Source organism: Micromesistius poutassou (genome assembly GCF_964030765.1).
Source record: "Micromesistius poutassou genome assembly, chromosome: 6".
Lineage (NCBI taxonomy): Eukaryota > Metazoa > Chordata > Actinopteri > Gadiformes > Gadidae > Micromesistius > Micromesistius poutassou.
In genome coordinates, this window is record NC_140276.1 from 1,673,570 (window position 1) to 1,693,022 (window position 19,453).

At 46.9% G+C, this 19,453-nt stretch overlaps 1 protein-coding gene across 1 annotated transcript in view; it reads left to right on the forward strand.

Annotated features, from left to right (window-relative positions):
* The window catches only part of dock2 (dedicator of cytokinesis 2), a gene marked incomplete at its 5' end in the record, with an annotated part of 45,096 nt that extends 33,451 nt beyond the window's left edge, over nt 1–11,645 (forward strand). The window contains 12 exon segments of the mRNA XM_084469082.1: nt 8–149; nt 1,093–1,174; nt 1,730–1,814; nt 3,027–3,113; nt 3,608–3,784; nt 4,872–4,955; nt 5,936–6,073; nt 7,307–7,434; nt 9,088–9,277; nt 9,593–9,692; nt 11,027–11,178; nt 11,436–11,645. Coding sequence (XP_084325208.1) covers nt 8–149; nt 1,093–1,174; nt 1,730–1,814; nt 3,027–3,113; nt 3,608–3,784; nt 4,872–4,955; nt 5,936–6,073; nt 7,307–7,434; nt 9,088–9,277; nt 9,593–9,692; nt 11,027–11,178; nt 11,436–11,498 — 1,428 coding nt within the window. The 3' untranslated portion in view covers nt 11,499–11,645.
* Nucleotides 11,646–19,453: the final 7,808 nt, after the last annotated feature.

A 19,453-nucleotide genomic window follows, 5' to 3' on the forward strand; every position in this document is an offset into this window, starting at 1 on the left:
GGTGCAGAACAAGGTGTTCATCCACAGGGGCAAGGAGTACGAACGCAGGGAGGACTTCCAGAACGAGCTGATGAGCCAGTTCCCCAGCGCCCTGCGCCTCAACACCACCACCATGCCGGGGGACGATGTCTGGGACTCTCCCCTGCAGTGTATCCTTATGCAGACACGCACACACACGCACATGCATGCAAGCACACATACACAATGAAGGGAAACAAAACGAAATCCCGAGGTTTTTCCCACATATTCCAATCCCTCTTCCCAAAGTAAATTATTTCGGGAAACTGGAAAATTGCAATGAATGAGTTCTCAAACTCGTGCTATGTTTTCTAGTTCATGGTTTTGTGTTGTCACAATGTCATCAAACTCCAGTAGGAAAGATCGTATCGCCGAAACCTTTGTTAACAAGCTTGTCGTAAACAAGCATGTAAATGACCCAGCGTGAGTGGAGCCTTGGTTTCCCCACTAAAGTGAAGTTAGTCGGTAATTTGTCAACACAACATTCATTTATTGGAGAACTGGTGTGACCGCCACTATTCCCCGCTAGTCACTGCGTGCTTGCTGCGGGCGCTGCATACATTAAGCTAAATGACAAAGTTGCCTTCAATTTTGATTTCAATGGCATTTGACTAGAAATTTATTTGCCGAGATTCCATCACACGTCTGACCATTGAGGTGCATTCAGGTTGACCCAGCACTTGGACGTTGGGTCCAGTGAAATGCACGTCGCTTGTCCGACGTCTGATGGAAACTCAGATGATCCCCAGTGCGGTGTTACCGGGTTGAAGCCCCTATTTCAGGGTTCTCAACCTGTTCTATACTCAGACTCTGGTCTCAGTCTGTTTTTTTTGCAGGCAGGAGAACCCGTCAGACTGTTCACTTTCTATAAAGGCCTGACCGGAAATAATGGCATGGTTTAACCACCATTTTCCACTAGCAGTGAACAATTCCGTTTCCACATTTCACACACACACACCACGCAAAACAAATCAGGGCAGAAACAGGGAACAGAAACTGAGGAAAACAACACAGACACACACACACACACACACGCTGGGGTCCATGTTGGGGTTCCTGACCTGCGTCCACCAGACCTGCAGTGCTTCACGGTGCAGCCCGTCCTGGAGATCCCCCAACGCCTGAAGAACAAGCCGGTCCCCGATCAGATCATCAAGTCAGTACCGCCGCTACCGGGCCTCTGCGACACACACACATGGACCGCTCTGTGTGTTTATTGAGTATAGTCTGGGGAGGAGCTGAGCAGAGCAGGATCTGCTGCTCTCCTCTCTCTGCCGTGGCGGTTCTGCCTGATTAGAAGGTTATAAGAGGATGAGAGTTCTTACGGGATAGCTCGATTGAGTCCCCCGCCGAAAGGGTTCCGGGTTCGATCCCCAATGTCATGCATCTCTGGACTATCTCAATAGCATTCATGGATCTTAGAATTATTTCACTTCCAAGTCCCTTGGAATATAAGCTTCTACTAAATGACTAAATAGTCAGATAATAGTCTTAAATGCACATTTACTATTGAGTCATGTAGCAGTTCTGACTGTAGGTTCAGTTCTCACTTTGGATGAGAAGCATCCCCTGAACTGGTGAAAAAACAACTATGACTACACCAGTTACTTTATACCGTACTTTAAAGGTCCTCTCTCTCTGACTCCCGTAATCCCATTGATCTGATCCGCTCCGTCAAACTCATTGCCCCATCCCCGTCTCCGTCCCACAGCTTCTACAAGTCCAACTACGTGCAGCGCTTCCACTACTCCAGGCCCGTGCGGAAGGGGCCCGTGGACCCCAACAATGAGTTTGTGGTGCGTGAGTCCTCGCCTGGTCACGGTTCACGTGAGAGTCATACGGGACCCTATGGGAGCGCCACGGGGCCTGAGATGAACTGGTGACTTGGGATTCATTGGACGGATTTTGAATCGATAGGATGGATTGTTGTGTGTGTTGGATGAGTGTGTGACGAGGTATCACACACTTTTTTTTTCTGTTTTACTCTTGGAGGGGGGCTATTCCAAAGACATTAGCCGTTTCTCAATACCAAGTACGCGGACTACGTACTCGCGGACTTGGAAATACGTACTTGGCAAGTCCGGACTTTCAAGTACAGACTTCCGAGAACGCGAGTACGCACCTGCAATTGGAACAACAGCGGACTCGATGATGCATCCTGGGATATTTAACGGTCCCAAGTCCACATGAGTCACCTCCGATGCATCCTCGGTAGAACGGCCTCATCGAGAACGCATCGAGAACACTTCCGGGTTTTACGACAGTACTCGTGTACTCGCGTACTTGGAATTGGAACAGTGCTTGGGCTACCACTGATGACGTTTATCGAGAACGCAAGTACACGAGAACACACGAGAACGCAAATTGAGAAACGGTTATTCTTTCTCGGAAGACTATGTGATGGTCAAATGTATTTTGAAACTTCATTTTCATGTAAATGATAATTAATCATCATCATACGTTGGATGTACATAATATTATTTTAAGTCAAAGTTAAGTCTTGCTTTTGCGATAAAGCAGGGGGGGTGCTGGAAGCGATAATAATGATATAGCACAAACTGGAGGCCGAGTCAAACACTGTGAAGTCGATGTTCGTTCACCTTTAACACAGCTTTCCCCCCCCAGAGATATCACCAAGCTTTTGAGCATAGACTTCTGCAGAAGACGGGCCTTTCGGCATCGCTGGAGACGGGTTAATGTTAGCTACGTCAGGGCCTGCTGGGTTTCCCGTCTCTATTAGACAGGACAGATTCCAACAGAGCCACGTGTCACACAGCCAGGAGGATTGTTAGTGAGAGAGAGAGAGAGCCGGGGTGTGAAGAGAGAACTGGGAACTGAGAAACGTACGCTCCAGAGGGTTCGGGGATCACATTGGAATTCATAAAAAGCAGATCACACGTGTTATGTGAGCTTATCATGTGACCGGCCTTGCACTTGCACTGCAGCAGTGTTGATAATGATGTCATCTTATCATGGTTTGACACTGTCGTGATGTCGTCTACCCGTAGTCCATGTGGATAGAGCGCACCACCTTCACCACCGTCTACAAGCTGCCCGGCATCCTGCGCTGGTTCGAGACCAGCGAGATGAAACAGGTCAGTGGGCGTGGTGATCGAACCTGACCTATGACCCCCACGTGACCTTTGAGCAAGTGAGGACGATGAATAACGTCCCCGAGGGGCCCCCTGTGGGACATGACCTGCTCAGAGTCCTGACTGTGACGGACGTCCCCGCTCGCTCTCACTCCTCGTGGACTCCTGTCTCCGTTCTCTGACTTTTTGTTTATTCGTTTATACAAAATAATCATCTTACTTTCTTACTTACTTTCTCTCTTTCTATCTTTCCATCTGCTTTCTTTCTCTCTGTCTTTCATTTGTAGTGCCTTCTTACCCTTCTTCATTCTTTTCTTCCTTCCTTACATCCTTTGTGTTTGTATTTTTCTGTCTTTAAAAATAGCTATATATTTGTATTATTGAATTTCTTTCTTTCTTTTCTTTCTTTTTTTCTTTTGAATTCATTAATTATTTCTTTCCTCCCTCGCCGTCACATCCCCCCCGGCTGCCTCGCCTCCTCCCCCTCGCGCCGTCAGACCACGCTGTCGCCGCTGGAGAACGCCATCGAGACCATGGAGTGCACCAACGAGAAGATCCTGACCCTGATCACCCAGTACCTGACGGACTTCAGTCTGCCCATCAACCCCCTGTCCATGCTGCTCAACGGCATCGTGGACCCCGCCGTCATGGGCGGCTTCGCCAAGTACGAGAAGGTGAGACCACGACCCCCCCCCCCCCCCCCCCCCATTTCATTGGGGGCCCCAATGAAACAAAACATTAAAAAGCCATTCGGCACATTCGCCACGCACGGCATCTGTGACTCTGTGCCTCTGAGCCATGCGCCCAAAGCCGTTTTTTTACGAGGGAGACATATATCTGTGCATAGCAAGAGATGTCACAGGGAAAACGAATGGCACGACTTGACTCAATTTGTAAAGCCATTACTCGGGGGTGGGTGGGGGTGGGGGGGGGGGCAGCACGGCACAGCCGGTATTATTATTTATTTATTTATTGTACATTTACTGAGCTGAGGGCAGCCCAGCTCTGCAGCAGCCAGAAACCTACCTCTACTCGCAATCCAACCCACGCCACACCCCCACACCCCCACACCCCCCACACCCCCCACACCCCCACACCCCCACACCCCCCACACCCCCCACACCCCCACACCCCCCACACCCCACTCTCGGGTTGACACTCTCACTTTGTGTGCGCTGCACGTGTGCGGCGGGGTTTTTTGCGCAATGAATAATTTGTGACCCGAGCCGCTGAAATAAATCAAGCCGCTTAGCGCCGTAGAGGCGGTAGGTCGCTGTCACCGCCGCGGCGCTAGGTGACTCTAATCCCATTAAAACCCCCGTGGCGCTACGACGCACGCTCTCCGCCCCCCCCCTCCCCCCGGGGGGGGGGGGGGGCCAGGCCGGGCCTGCAGACCTGGGGGGTTCATGGGGGTTCAGTGGCGAGGAGCACCGCCCGGAGGGCTGGACTCTCAGAGAGAGAGCGCTCTGTCTTTGTGACACCCTAGCACCGCTAGGCGCTAGGCCGGCCATCTTGGAGCCAGGGGAGGTGCTCGCTCAGAGAGTGTGTGTGTGTGTGTGTGTGTGTGTGTGTGTGTGTGTGTGTGTGTGTGCCTGGTGGTCATATTGGAGCCAGGGGAGAGCAGGGGGAGGAGCTAACGCAGAGTGTGTTTGTGTGTGTGTGTGTGTGCCCTGGTGGCCATATTGGAGCCAGGGGAAGGCAGGGGGGAGGAGCTAACTGTGTGTGTGTGTGTGTGTGTGTGTGTGTGCGTCCGGTGGTCAGGCCTTTTTCACTGAGGAGTTCACCCAGCAGCACCCCGAGGACCGTGACAAGCTGCTGCGTCTCAAGGACCTCATCGCCTGGCAGGTACAGTTCACACATGCACACACACACACACACACACATGCACAGATCACACATGCACACACACACATGCCCAATATACACATGCACACACTCACCCATGGTCTGCATGTATACAGGCTGATATTCCCACTGCACCCTCGCAGCAGTCTCCTCTTACTTTTTGACTCACTCTACTTAATAATGGTGTAGTATACAGGCTATTATAGTATTATAATTATTATATATTATCATATTATAGTATAATTAATCCTGATTTAGAATTATCGTGCTTCACGACAAAAGTGCTGCATTAATCAATAATAATAATAATCATAATATCATCATAATAGTCTTTATATATAATTGTTTTTACTACTGCACTGTGTGTGTGTGTGTGTGTATATATATGCTCTTTAAAACATCAACTCTAGACGCGTACTGCGTGCTCAATGCAAAGAGTCTCCGTGTGTCTGGTAAGCCGCGGGGCTCAGGGGCCGCTGTTCTGCCAATTTCTGCTCCCTTGTCAGATTTTGCTACCTAGTGGTTCTGCGCATGACGACACTATTGACCCGCGGTGTAATATTGGTGTAAAATATACACACTGTACCCCTTAACTCTTCAATAAAGACGTTATAATACAGTATCAGAGTCTATAGAGTCATGCTACCCTATCAAAAAGTGCCACCTTATGTGTTTGGTAGCGTATTTAATCTGTTGACCCAACTGCCTCTATCAAACGATGCTCCCACTACAGAAACATTTTGATACTGTATTATAACGTGTTTATTGGGAGATTTCAGGGGTACAGTATGTGTATTTTACACCAATATTCAATAAGCGTCGTCATGCGCATGCGCAGAACCACTAGGTAGCAAAATCTGATGGGGTAGCAGAAATTGACAGAACGCCGGCCCCCCGTGCGTCTGGCCCTGCTCCCGTCAGACTGTGTGTGTGATGTGATGTGTGTGTGATGTGTGTGTGATGTGATGTGTTCTGTTCAGATCCCGCTGCTGGGCGGCGGCATCTCGCTGCACGGCAAGAGGGTAACGGAGGACCTGCGGCCCTTCCACGAGCGCATGGAGGAGTGCTTCAAGCAGCTGAAGAAGAAGGTGGAGAAGCAGTACGGCGTGCGGGAGCTGGTGAGGACACACACACGCACACACACACACACACACACACACACACCGGGCTCCTGGGCTGAAACCCTCTCGGACCACATTGCCCCAGCGGGCGGCGAACGCTCTCTCTCTCTCTCTCTCTCCCCCCGTGTCTTTCTGAGATCAGAGAGCTTTCGGTGGAAGGACTTTTAGGATTTTTATTTTTTTCTTTTATTTGATTTCTTCTTATTAAAGTGGATTCTCGACCGCGCTGACCCGGAGGGGAGGTTCAGAACGCGCGGGCTGTGATCACACTCCTGGAAGGGATGCAGCCCGGGATAAAAGAGATGGTGGTGCTGACGGTTAACTGCGGTGGGAAGCCGCTGCTGCGCGGGGAAATAATGACCCTGTGTTTTATTATTCATAGCGGCGCGATCAAGAGGTTTGAGGACTGTTAATAGTTTCGGGATAAACATCCTAATTTGTGTTAGCTTTATTTTTGTCTAATAAAACGAAACGATGAATCGTGGGCGAGTTGCAGACAGCATCTGTTGGCTGGCCATGAAAAGCTCAGCGGGGAAAAGGATTAACCAACAACAACAGCAATGGCCTCAGTCTGTCTGACGACAGCCGCTAACAGGCTTCTATCTGACCGCCGGGGGCCTGTCGGGAGATGTCTGCATGACAACGTTGGTTAAAGGCCTCATACATATTTAATCAAAGCAATGTTTTATCAGAAACCCCTATTTATCATCAGGGAACTTGGCGGACTCGTGGACTGAAGCTGTCTATGAGCGGATTCGGCCCAAAGAGAGACAACACTGTCTTGTTATTTTTGTCAGAAGGGACAATCTGCAATCAGATACTTAAAGACTGGTTTAGTTCTGTCTTGGAATTGATATTTTGTTGTGGGTTGGTTGCCAACCACATTAAATATTTATATACTTTTTTAGTTTTTTTTACCAAGTGAGATAGAAGTCTCAAACAAATATCAAAGGCGCAGGCACTTCAAATATTTCCTGTTTAGATCTAAGGCACAAGTTTACCCCTGCCCGTCAGTCCCCGAAGCTCTTATAACACGACGATGAATGCTTATCGCCCTACTACTAAGCCCCTTTTCTTAATGGGGCGATCTGTTGAAATATCAACAGATATCCAGATACTACAGGCTTTCTCCGAGCTAAAAGCACCATATTGCTTTCTTATAGCGCTCTCTTTGTCTCGTACGTTCTCTCTCTCGTTCTCTCTCTCTCTCCCCCCCCCCCCCCCCCCCAGCCTGACATGGAGGACAGGAAGTCCAGCCGCCCTCGCTCCATGCTACGCTCCATGCGTCAGTCGGTCATCTCCATCAGCTCCCTGCAGGGGTCCGAGTGCGGGACCCCCACCAGGACCCAGCCAGACAGGTAGGGGAGGAAGCTCCTCGCTGGTCCGGGAGATCCAAACAACCCGTCGTAACGTCGTCCCTCCTGGCTCCGGTAGAGCAGCCGTCACCGGTGTCATTGTGTCGTGATCCCTTCCTGGCACCCATTCTGCCGAGGAGCACTTAACAATGAAGGACAAAAAAAAAGTTATTTTGACAAATGATATTGTGGGTTGGATTATTAGGGTGGTTTGATCAGCCGAATTCAATGCTTATTTTAATGTGGCGCCTTATTAGAATGGGATGGAATACGGGGTGCGTTAGATGTTATTCTATGAATGAAATAACACCCAAATGCACCAACCACCCAAATCAGCTGCGATAATAAAGAAATTTTAGAAATAGTGGGCAAAAATCATTCAGAAAGGGAGAAAAATTGACATTAAATTAGGTTATGGAACAGGGCACAGGCCCTCAACGCTTTATTATTATTATTCTGCAAAAGAAAGTTAAGATTACAACCTTTCTGTTTTACCTGCGACCAATGGCCTGTGATCTTTGTTTTTCCAAGCTCCGCTTTCGGTTTTCTTTTCTCCACTAAATAAAAAACATCTCAGCAGTATGGTTCAATTGTAAAGCACCATTACCCTGCAGTGCAATGATAGTAAATAAACCTGAATGGGAAAAGAGGAATATGGTTCGGCAGCAGCATGCCCTCTGGTTCTGTTGGGATTAACTTTACGTTGGAGATGAAGGTCTGATTAAAACTTCCCCCGCAAACTCTGTGCAGCGCAGCCATCGCTTTCATTCAAAGTGTGATTCCTCTCATTTCTCCCTCACCTCCACAGACTGAATTGATTTGAGGGGGGGGGAAAAGTACATTTCAAACATTAAAGATTGCTGCAGTGAAAAAGTTACACTGAAGTTTGAACAGTCGTGATATTCCATAGTTCCAAACTATACAGTTTCAGACACAATGTCTCTTGAACCGGTCCAGATTTCGGGGGGGGGGCGGGGGGGCGGAGGCAGGAGAGCCAGTTGCTAGGATGCTTTTGGAAGTCATGCATCGTCGCCATGACGACCACCAGTGGTACCCGAGGTAGACAGGGGACTGATGAAGACAGATGGGCTGAGAGATTGGGTTGGATACGTTGCTGGCCCATGATTCTCTCTCATTATGACTTTGAGTGTCTCATTGGTTAGCGTGGTGTCACAACTGTTCTGACATAACATGTCTTACCAGCAATGTGACATGAAATGAGCAGAACAACAACTTAGTCAGCCATACCTCGCCAGGGAATAGACTGAAACACATACATGATGTACGCCAGATCATGTTAGGTCAGCTAAGGCCATGTTATGCAGCGGGGGGGGGGGGGGGGGTGGTATGGTAACAAAGACGGTTTTGCATAGCAAATAACATAAAATAGCAGATTGGTTTCCCAGGCATAGGCGCACCGTCCACACATCCCCCTGATCAGTGCATCGCCATGACGGATCTCGCCTGAACACTAAATACTAATCGCATTTGCCTAATTGATCTTTCCTTAATCGTCCACTGGTTCTCTTAATTGTTCACGCTTAATTGATCATGGCGTGCCTAATTGACCATCGCGTACCTAATTGATCGTCACTAAACTGCATCCCTGCATCACCTAATGCACCTCCCCCCCCCCCCACCCCCCCCTCTCATCAGGGACTTCCCCCCCCTAGAGACCACGGGGGTCCGGCTGCGCTCTAGTGGCAGCATCAGTCTGAGCCTGACGGAGGAGGCGCCCGGGGAGGCGGAGGTGAAGCTGAGGAAGAGCAAGAAGAAGAGGAAGAGGAGCAGCATGATCTTCATCTCCGAGGAGCGGGAGAGGACCGCCACACTGGACGGCAAACGGGTGAGGAGGGAGGGAGGGAGGGAGGGAGGAGGAGGGTGGGGGGTGGAAGGAGGAGAAGGAGAGGGAGGTGGGGAGGAGCAGGCGGAGGAGAGGAGAGGGATGTGATGTCAAACGGATGAGGAGGGAGGGAGGAGGGAGGGTGGGGGTGGAGAGGAAAGGAAGGGAGGGGAAGGAGGTGAGGAGGAGGAGGAGGAGGAGAGGAGAGGGATAGATGTCGGAGCAGGTTGGCAGTAAAAGTGCTTAATTAAAAACGGTGAATCGAATCGTAAAAGGGTTTCACCGTGTGTGTGTGTGTGTCACTCTGTCGCCCTCTAGCTGTCAAAGAAGCAGGAGTTCCGCAGCGACACCAACCTGACCGACGTGAACGATATGGTTCTGACCAATGCCAACTCCAAATCCCTCCCTGCCATTGGAGGTGACGCACGCACACACACACACACACACACACACACACACACACACACACACACACACACACACACACACAGCAGTGAATCTAGCCGCTCCATCACTGCTGATTCCAGATTTCCTCCTTTAAATTGTGGTGGATATGCATACAGTTACTAGAGGGGTGTTAAAGTTATCAAGGATATTGCAGAGCAGCTGAACCTGGTCAAAATATAAAGCTATTTTATTTAACAGTTATTTAACAGTTCACCCACCTTTCTATTTTTATTTAAAAAAATATTTAAATTTGACCTTGCTGCAACCAATGGCCTGTGATCTTTGTTTTCACAGCTCAGCTTTCAGTTATCTTTCCTCTGCTTAATAAAAACAATCCCTCCAGTATGGTTCAATTGTAAAGCGCCATTACCCTGCAGTGCAATGATAGTAAATAAACCTGAATGGGCACAGTGGAGAACAGTTTGAACAGTTTGGCAGCAGTATTCCCTCTGGTTCTGTTGGGATTAACTTTACATTGTAGATGAAAGTCTGATTAAAACTCGCAACTCCTTTGCGAGTGGCGATTTTGGTTTGTTTAAGTGTTGTTGGCTTCCGATGTACATGTACGTCAAAGTGATGAAAATGTTTTTTCCAGTCAATCTGCAGATACATGCATATCCAAAAATAACGGCCTATATTGGTATAGCTGGACATTTTCAAGTCGTGTTCGCTATGATGAGGAGGGACCTCACATCCCATCGACCAATGGCGCTGATCATAAGCCTGAACAATCACAAACACTTTGTGTTTGTCCCGGTCCCACACTTCAAAGTTTTAAACAACCGGCTTAAGGTTTAGCTTCTGCAGCTCAGCGCTGTACAAATCATTTTTGCTTTGTTGAGGTGTTCAGTTTTGGTCAATGGAGTGTGTCTGTGCAATGCCTGCGTGTGCCTGTGTGTGTGTGTGCCTGCGTGTGTGAGCCTGCGTGCGCGGGTACATTTGTGTGCGCGCCCGACAAAGAGCACTTTAAGGAAGTCGCTGTCGCAACTCCTGTAGCAAGACAGTAAATCTCCCAAGAATAATAATAAACTCACGTCGCCTGTGGCTTCTAGAAACAAATGAATATACAAATATCCAGACTGTAGATGTTTTTTATACAATATATATATACATATATATATATATATATATATATATATATATATAAGATGTAATAAAAACATTATTAACCACTCCAACCAAACCAAATCCCCACTCAGCATCACCCTCTGGGCTGTCCCTCTTCACGGAGCTGTTGTTGTTACTGAAGGTAGCTGGGGAGGAAAACAAACGTGCGTGACCCTGGGTGCTGCTGCTCGTCCACAGGTCTGTCCCTGCAGGTGGTGGGGGGGGGCGCGGAGGAGGTGGACTCGGTCCGGAGCAGGCGGGACAGTAAGTCCATGTCCATCTGCGTGGGCTCGGACAGGACGGCCGACCGCCGCTCAAAGGGTGTCCTGAATCTTTTTTTCAAGAATAAGGTGAACTACCAAACCAGTGTTGTGAGCTTGTTCGGCTTCTTTGTTTGTTGAAACCAATCTTTAAAACGTGAATGTCCACATAAGAGATATAGTAAGATGCAGGTGTTTATTTATTATTATTATTTTTTTAATGTTCCCTTATTGTGTGTGTGTGTGTGTGTGTGTGTGTGTGTGTGTGTGTGTGTGTGTGTGTGTGTGTGTGTGTGTGTGTGTGTGTGTGTGTGTGTGTGTGTGTGTGTGTGTGCGCACCCTGATAGGTTTCCAAATCTGAAGACGTGAAGGCGAGTGGCTCATCCAAAGACAACATCAATCATTTCTGATATTTATCGTCACATTTTTTTGTATTCCTTGGTGCCGTCACTGGATTGATGAGCAAATGTCACAAACGAGTCCACATGAGCAATGGTGGAGAAACCAGAAATAATGCCATGCAATGCAACATGCTTGCATGCTTATTTACAACTTGCTTGCTTCACTGATTCAGTGACTCCTCTTTTATATGATTCAGTGTCACCATTCAATGCCGCCATTTTGTATTTGACTGACACATTTCGCTGATGGGAATGCATTTTAATAGAGCCAAACAGCAACCAGCAGCTTTCAAACTGATTGAGCTTCTGCAAGTTGGGCATTCACAAAACAATCTATTGACACGCTTGACTGAAGCACTCCTTGTTACGACAGTTATGTGATTAACGAAACCCGATGAATTGCCAGTAAACGCCTTTTGTCAGTTAAACTATGGATCTTGTCGGGCTGCCAGACGACGTGGCACATTGAAATGAAGAAAATCGAACTGGTCCATTTTAATATAGCGGAGCAGAACTACTAGTACAGACACCGCTGTTAAGATAAATCAACATCTCATTTCACAATAAAAGTTTTGACCTCAAGAGTTGAATTGACTGTCAAATGGCTTTTAGTTCCTGTAAACTCTCAGTGTCTTTCTGATGAGGCCCGACGTAGTCAAAGAAAACAATAGATACAAAGATAGCTAGGTACAACCTCGCACATCGAACTATGCAGACAAAACCGTTTGTTAATAAGGCAACTCTGAAATAGAACATCGATTTTCTAAATAAAGTGTCAGACGCCAGTATCGACACTGATCCCAGAGGGAACATATAAAATACTTCCTTTGTGACCTCCTTCCCACTTCCATCCCGCGGGAGCCCAGAAAGTAGAAAGTGTGAAATGTTTCGGTCGTTATTCCTCCCCCTTGGGATCTCGACCTCTCCACTTCAGGGAGCACATAGGGGTCTGCTGCTTTGACACAGTAAGGCTGTTTGGGGGGGGAGAACCAAGCCTAGCAGCTCTGCCTTTGTTCCTTTATAGGCTAGTTTAGAATGATCCGACTGCCTAGCTAATGAACACTTCCAGGTGCGTACGACCCCCTGCTCCCCTGATCCTGACCCAACCGGTATTAGGTTGCATATACCGGCTGTGCCAAACACGCGCAGACCTCTTGATTGTTTGTTTATCCGCCGCGAGCAACGTCCCCGCGCGATAATCCACAGTGTGTGAGGCCGGCGATCCGAAACGTTGGTGAGCGTTCGTTAAGGTTAAACCCTCGCGTGTCTCGTTTTACTGCGACGATCGACCATGTTGCCCTCAAAGGCTACAGTGTGTTCTTCCTTTCTCCTGCTTTATCTTTATCAGGTAAGGCTCTTCAGGAGGACATAGATCTTGTCTCCTCCTTCCCCCCCCCAAAGGCTCTTCACCCTCTTGATGTATCGCCGTTGTAAAATTTGGCAAATCCTGAAAAGCTACGGATAATGATGCTCTCGCAGATACAAACCATTTGATAAGGACCTGTCACACTTACCGTAGTAGTCTTATTTGAGCAATGTGCAATGTCATTCGTGCTGATATATATTCCTTTCATTAGTGGGAGCACTGACCGTTTATATTGGATTGCGTATTTTTTAATAGTTGAAAGTGTTTAAAACAAGTGGTGTCATGGTCAAGTACCAGTAGCTTAATATTTTTCTAAGACATATTGAAGAGGAAACTAAAAAAAAACTAAAGAAATCATAGATACGTTTTAATGAGATTGTAATTGAGCCACGATACCACTGGAGGGCGACAAACATGTCTGCTGCACACAGCCCCATTTCAAAAGGTATAGCCACAACTGTATGGTGACCAGCCAAAATAAAACATATTCTATTCTTAATTAAATCGCTAAACATTGGATTTTTGCTTAAGGATGAATACATATGGATAAATCATATATGGGGTGATCTCAGGACTTTGAATTTGCTATATTTGATCAACTGAAAAATACAAGTTAGCCTTAGAAATGACAACTCTTTGAAAATGTTCAAACAAATATTTCATCAGTAATTACATCAACAAGTTGTACAGCTACATTACAAAGAATATCTTTTGAATGTTGTGGAAAATATGCATTTCAAGTTCATTTTGAAACACTAGAGGGCAGTAGTGAGCCGCCCAAGCTGCGAGCCCTCGGAGAGGAAATGAATTGGTTCCACCTGGTTTGAAATACGAGCGTTCATAAAACAAGTGTGATAAAGTGCCGTTTCCCATTGGGCTCGTATCCCCGCCAAGCTTGCCCGCTTCCCTAATTGAACTTCCTCCTTTCCCTTCGTATCGTTTTCCATGTAATTCCATCCTTCCGACCGCATTCATCTATCGCGTTTTCTTGAGACGAGGAGAGCTCAATCAATTTAAAACAAGTGTGTATTTTCTGTTGGGTTGTGTGTCTAACGCAAACGCATTCCGGGTAGTTGTGTGTTTAGATTAATTTGATCAAATCGAATCAACCCTTAGATACTGGCATCCCCGAGCATAACGGCGCACAATCACGTTAGTAAGATGTGTTTCCCAGTGGCTATTAGTGTAAGCTATTAGTGTAAGGATTTAATTGTAGCAAAATGGGGAATGCCTGGCAACGGTGAGTCGTGTGTGTGTGTGTGTGTGTGTGTGTGTGTGTGTGTGTGTGTGTGTGTGTTTTCTCAAACGCGTGCGTTTCTCTAATCATGACTGTACCAGGAGACATGAAGGCGGCAGATAATGCTGAGAGAGAGAGCGTCATAGGTCAATTGCACTCGTTATCTTATGATCAAATTAATGGCCTATGCTGTGGGGTTTGTTGCAAGAAATTGATGAAACCTAAAATAAGCTTTAGTTAAAGAAATTGCTTTTTTGTGGTTGCACATGACCAAAATACACACATGAAAAGCTCTCTATCCCTCTCTATCTGTCTTCTCGCTCTCACACCAATCGTCATGTAATGTTTGCCCATCTTCCCCATCATAACCAGCAGTGAGGTGGCTGTCAAGGCCACACACTGCGACGTGATGGATGTCTGGTGAGACGGGGCTGACCCCATTACGGTAAATCTCCAGCGATGGTCATTTGGGGAAAAAAAAAAAGCCTGTCACCCGTTCCGGAGTCGACGCCGTTCGCCTGCGTCATGGGCGTGATCTGGCCTTACTGGTCTTACTGGTCCTGTAACCGGTGACTTAACGGGGCCTGGGAAGCCTGGTGACGTCATGAGGTCACCCGTGATCGGGTTTCAGGTAGGCTGCCGTCGGGTTTTCGTCTTCTTTCCTTGGAAAGAAGACCTTGGAACAAAGGTCATGCTATTTTGATGTTTTCATTTGAATAAAGATGAGGTGCTTTACTCATCCCCAAGGAGAAGGGAGGTCTGACCAGCAGCTCCCTACAGGAATAGTGTTCTGCGTGTCACGTTTAAATTGACAATGAAATAAAATAAACATCTGTCAAAAAAGGTAAACACAAGTGAACTGACTTTACATATTTTTTTTATAGAGAGTAGGTAGAAAGTCAAATCCAAAGTCATCCCACCCATTATAACTCCGTCCAGGTTGTCTGTGTGAATTAGCACTTTCCCTTGTTAATTCCTCTCAGCACAGTCGCGATCAATACTATTGACGAGCTGCTAAACTATTAACAAATTTAAAATTCCACCCATTCAAATCAAACTTTTTTTCACATCATCCTGACAGAGTCTTGGTGGATAACCGCTGGTCTCTGAAGGGCTCTTTGATTGGACCACTCTGAGCGTATCAGGGGCCGTGAACCAATGACCACAAGACTTCCATCTGTATTAAGATGCCCGTGTGTGTGTGTGTGAAAATACTTCACGTTGGGAGGAGGAGGGGGGGGGGGGGGGGGGAAATCTCCTCGGGTGTCTTGACAACTCAGCCCACTGATTGGTGAGCTGTCTCTAGAGGACCAGTTGCCACGGCAACGGTCCCCTGTCACCTTAGGTCCTCGTTCTCACCGCTCTCTCTCTCTGTGGCCCCCCCCCCCCCGCTCCGTCACTCTTCTCTTCCTCCTCCTCCTCCTCTTCATCCTCTGTCCCTCTCCTGGTGCTCTTCTTCGTGTGTGTGTGTGTGTGTGTGTGTTGACTACACTGTCTCCCCTGGCGATGGACTGTGTTGCCAGTCGGTTGTGAATGTCACCAAAAGGTGTGGAAACAGACGGATAAAAGGTAAACCTCTCTTTTTGTTTCTTTTTTTTTCGTTATTCTTGCCTCCTCCTTCCCTCCGTATTCCCAGTGATACTGCTGACTTTTATCTTGGATTATATATATGCGTATATATATATATTTATCTATATTTTTCTTTTCTTAATTTATCTTTGTTCATTGTGTCCCCCGTGTACCCTTTTTCCTTTCCTTTCCTCCCTCCCTTCCTTCCTTCCTTCTTTGCTTCCATCCTTTGATATTCAATGCATCCTTTTCCTCTCCTCCTCCCTGGTCACCCTGGCTGGTAGGGCATGTGGTGGTGACCTGAGTACAAAGTAGTACGAGCCAATCAGAAGGATAACAGGTGAGGTCGAGGTCAGGGAGGGAGTGTGGGGACATGGAAGAAGGGAATTAGGATTCTACACAAATGTTTCCTCCAACCCTTAACCAACAAAATGCAGACATGCAGGAGAATACAAAATCATGCATTAACGTGTGTGTGTGTGTGTGTGTGTGCGCCTGTGTGCATACGCATTCATTAAGAGAGATCTCCACCTGATAGAGGGAGATGATCCACTTGATAGAGGAGTCTGAGGCCGCTTCCTGGAAGGATGGAGGGTGGAAGAGAAACAGAAACCGAGAAAGAGAAGGAAGACGGATAGTTCTGGCCCGGGGTAAAGGAGACGGCAGGCATAAAGCTACTGACCCATCCCTCAACTAGGAGCACATTGAGACCCTGAACGTGCAGTCAGCCGGCCATGGATGTTGTAACCACCGCCATAGGAAGGAGGCAATTTGTCGCAGACTGCCTTAAAAGTACGTTAGTGAGGGATAAAAAAAGCCATTGGTGCTCTCTTTCCCCCGCCCTCCCTTTCAGCAACCGCTGAAAGATCACAATGGCACGCTGTTTTTCGACAGAATTAAGGTAGAAACCTTTTGAAAGTTGCGTTTCTATCAGTTTGAACTTTTCTTGTTCTCTTTCATCGCTCACCTTCTTCTGTTTTTTTTTCTCCCCTGACAACCTCATGCATCCATCTCTCCATACACTCACTCTCTTTTTGTGTAGGTCCCTCTATCGGCCCTCTCTCTCTCTCTCTCTCTCAGTGGAGGGTTAATTGCGGTGTGGCCTTTGAGGACCTGATGTCTCTCCAGAGATGGCCCCTCCCCGTGCAGGTCTAATTAAACGCAGAGCCTCCCCGTTGTCTTCAGTGTCCTCACATTGTCTGTCCTCGCCTTCTCTTCTCTCTCGCGCTGTCTCTCTATCTCAGGGTGTGGGTGTGTGATGCTCAGTGGGAATGTTGATTACACTGTCGAGTCCACATTTTGCCCCGTCCATCTCCTATGAGACGCACATATGAATGCGCGCACACACACGCTCATACGCATGACTGTGTGTGATGCACAGCTCTCATCCCCAAGCTGAGCTTTGCCTCCTGCCTCTCTCACTATCTGGGCTGGAGAAAATATGCTGAGCTCAAACACACACACACACACACACACACACACAGGCCCACCCAACCTTGAAATGACTTGTGCTGTTTCAGTGTGCAGAAATTTCCTTTCTTTATCTTCCTACCCCCTGTTTGGATCCATGTACATCTGACGACCTCTGTAGCGATTCCAGCTTGTTTTTGTCTTTATGTTTTCTAGTAGTTTTAGATGCCAAAGAACTTTTTCAACTTTGAAACTCTTTGTTTGTTGAAGGTGAATGTGCCTTGCTGTCTGGGAGGGTTCTGTGGTAAATATTGAAGATGATTGATTACGTGTTCACACACAACTTACACATACTGTGTATGTGTGTATGTGTGTGTGCGTGCGTGCATGCGTGTGTGTGTGCGTGTGTGAAAAGGATTGACACTTTGATGTGAGACATGCACCCAGATGAGCAGCCGCTGCCCCTCATCTTCCTTTGATGTGAGTACCCCCCCCCCCCCCCCCCCCCACACACACACACACACACACACACACACACACACACACACACACACACACACACACACACACACACACACACACCTCTCATCTGACTCAGCCACAGACGGAGGAGAGGGCGGGGGGGGGGGCAACACGAAAAGCTGAGTGGAGAGTGGGGGACTAGTCACACTACAAAGCAAACCGCTGTGTCTGGTTTTAATGGTACCTTGGTGGGCAGCCTTTGACACTCTGATAGGAGAAGCAGGTCCTACTGACATGACTCTGTTGGACTTTCATGCCAACCTTTGGGTGCTAACAATAACATTACAATCCAATATTGTACGCGCACATGTATTGTTATTAATAGTTTTATTGATTTATAATTCATAAATATAACCACTATATTGCCATAAATGTATAAGATACAAGAAAGTAATGAAGAAACACTGAAAGTTACCATTTTGTAATATCTGAGCTCATTGACAGTAGAGCGAGAGAGAGCTTTGGATGAGGAGAACTCAACAGCAGGAGCAGAGTGTGTTTGAACGGAGCCTGTTTGAGTGTCATTATCTCGGGAACAGGTTTTTCTCTCCATCTCCTCAGTGACAAGACCCCGCACTCATCTCTGAAATACATGACAGGTGGCACCACTGATAACAATTCTCCAATTCCGCACCCTCATGTAAGGTTAACAAAACATTTTTCTGCAGAGAAATGACTGGGCTGATATGAGGAGTCGGGTGTATTGGCTGTTGGACACGCAATGAAAAGGCAGGCATGTGTGACACTGCGAAGGATGAGTCTAACCCACACGGCCTCTTATAGAAGCTGCTCCTCTTTGAAAACGAGATAGCGACGCGTGAAAGGCAGCCAAGGTTTTCTTCATTGTAGTTTTCCACCTTTGACTCCGTTGCTGATGTTGTATTTTGCTCTCTTAAGCCCCTTTCACGGTGCAGTCTATCCCAGAAATGTTCCGGAACACTTCCAGCACAGGGTCGTATGTAAATTGGAACAGGGATTGATCAATCCCTGTTCCAATTTACATACGTATATTAAGTATAGTATAGTATACATACGTAGATTAAGTATACTTAATCTCAGTATACTGAATGTACTTACAGCACACTAAGAGCCAGTATATTTTAAGTGTGACATTTTCGCGTAATTTAAAGTATATTCAGTGCATTTAAGTTGAAACACAGCAGTACTATCGCTATACTTTCGGTATACTTCATACTGAAAATGTGCTAAACTGAAACAACTTTAAGTGTACTTCAAACATACTAAGTACACGTCAGTGTCATGCTTCATTTCTAACATTCAAGTTCTCTTAAAAAGTGCTAATATGTTAGAAATACACTTTAAATATTATGTAAATCAACACAAGCACACTAACTACATATTTCAAGAGTACTATTATAAGCTATTTAAGGTCTTTAGATTTCATTTAGATAATATAAGTTATTTGAAGACGTACTTGTAATGTTGTCTGAGTATATTGCAAATGTAAAATGACTACATTTCAAGTGTGTTATTATTTCGCTCAATTTGGCATATTTACTGCACCTTGAACATACTCCGAGTGTGTTTACAGTGTTGTTTGAGTGTTATTTAAGTTTATGCAAATCCTACTAACTACATATTTCGATAGAAAATATATACCAGGCAGCTAGGCAGGCGGATGAGCACACTGGGTGAATGGCAGGCAGGTACGGTGGTTGGTGATCGTGGGAAGGAGGAGAACACAGAGATTTAACACAGAAAAAAACACAAAAGGTATCTTGTTATCCAAACATTCAATAGTGCCGAGACTGGTATCTACCCCTGTAGTTGAAACAACGATCTGGCGATGAGTAGCTGAAGAACCGGGGTTTAAGTAGAACAGAGATCCCGACAGGCGTA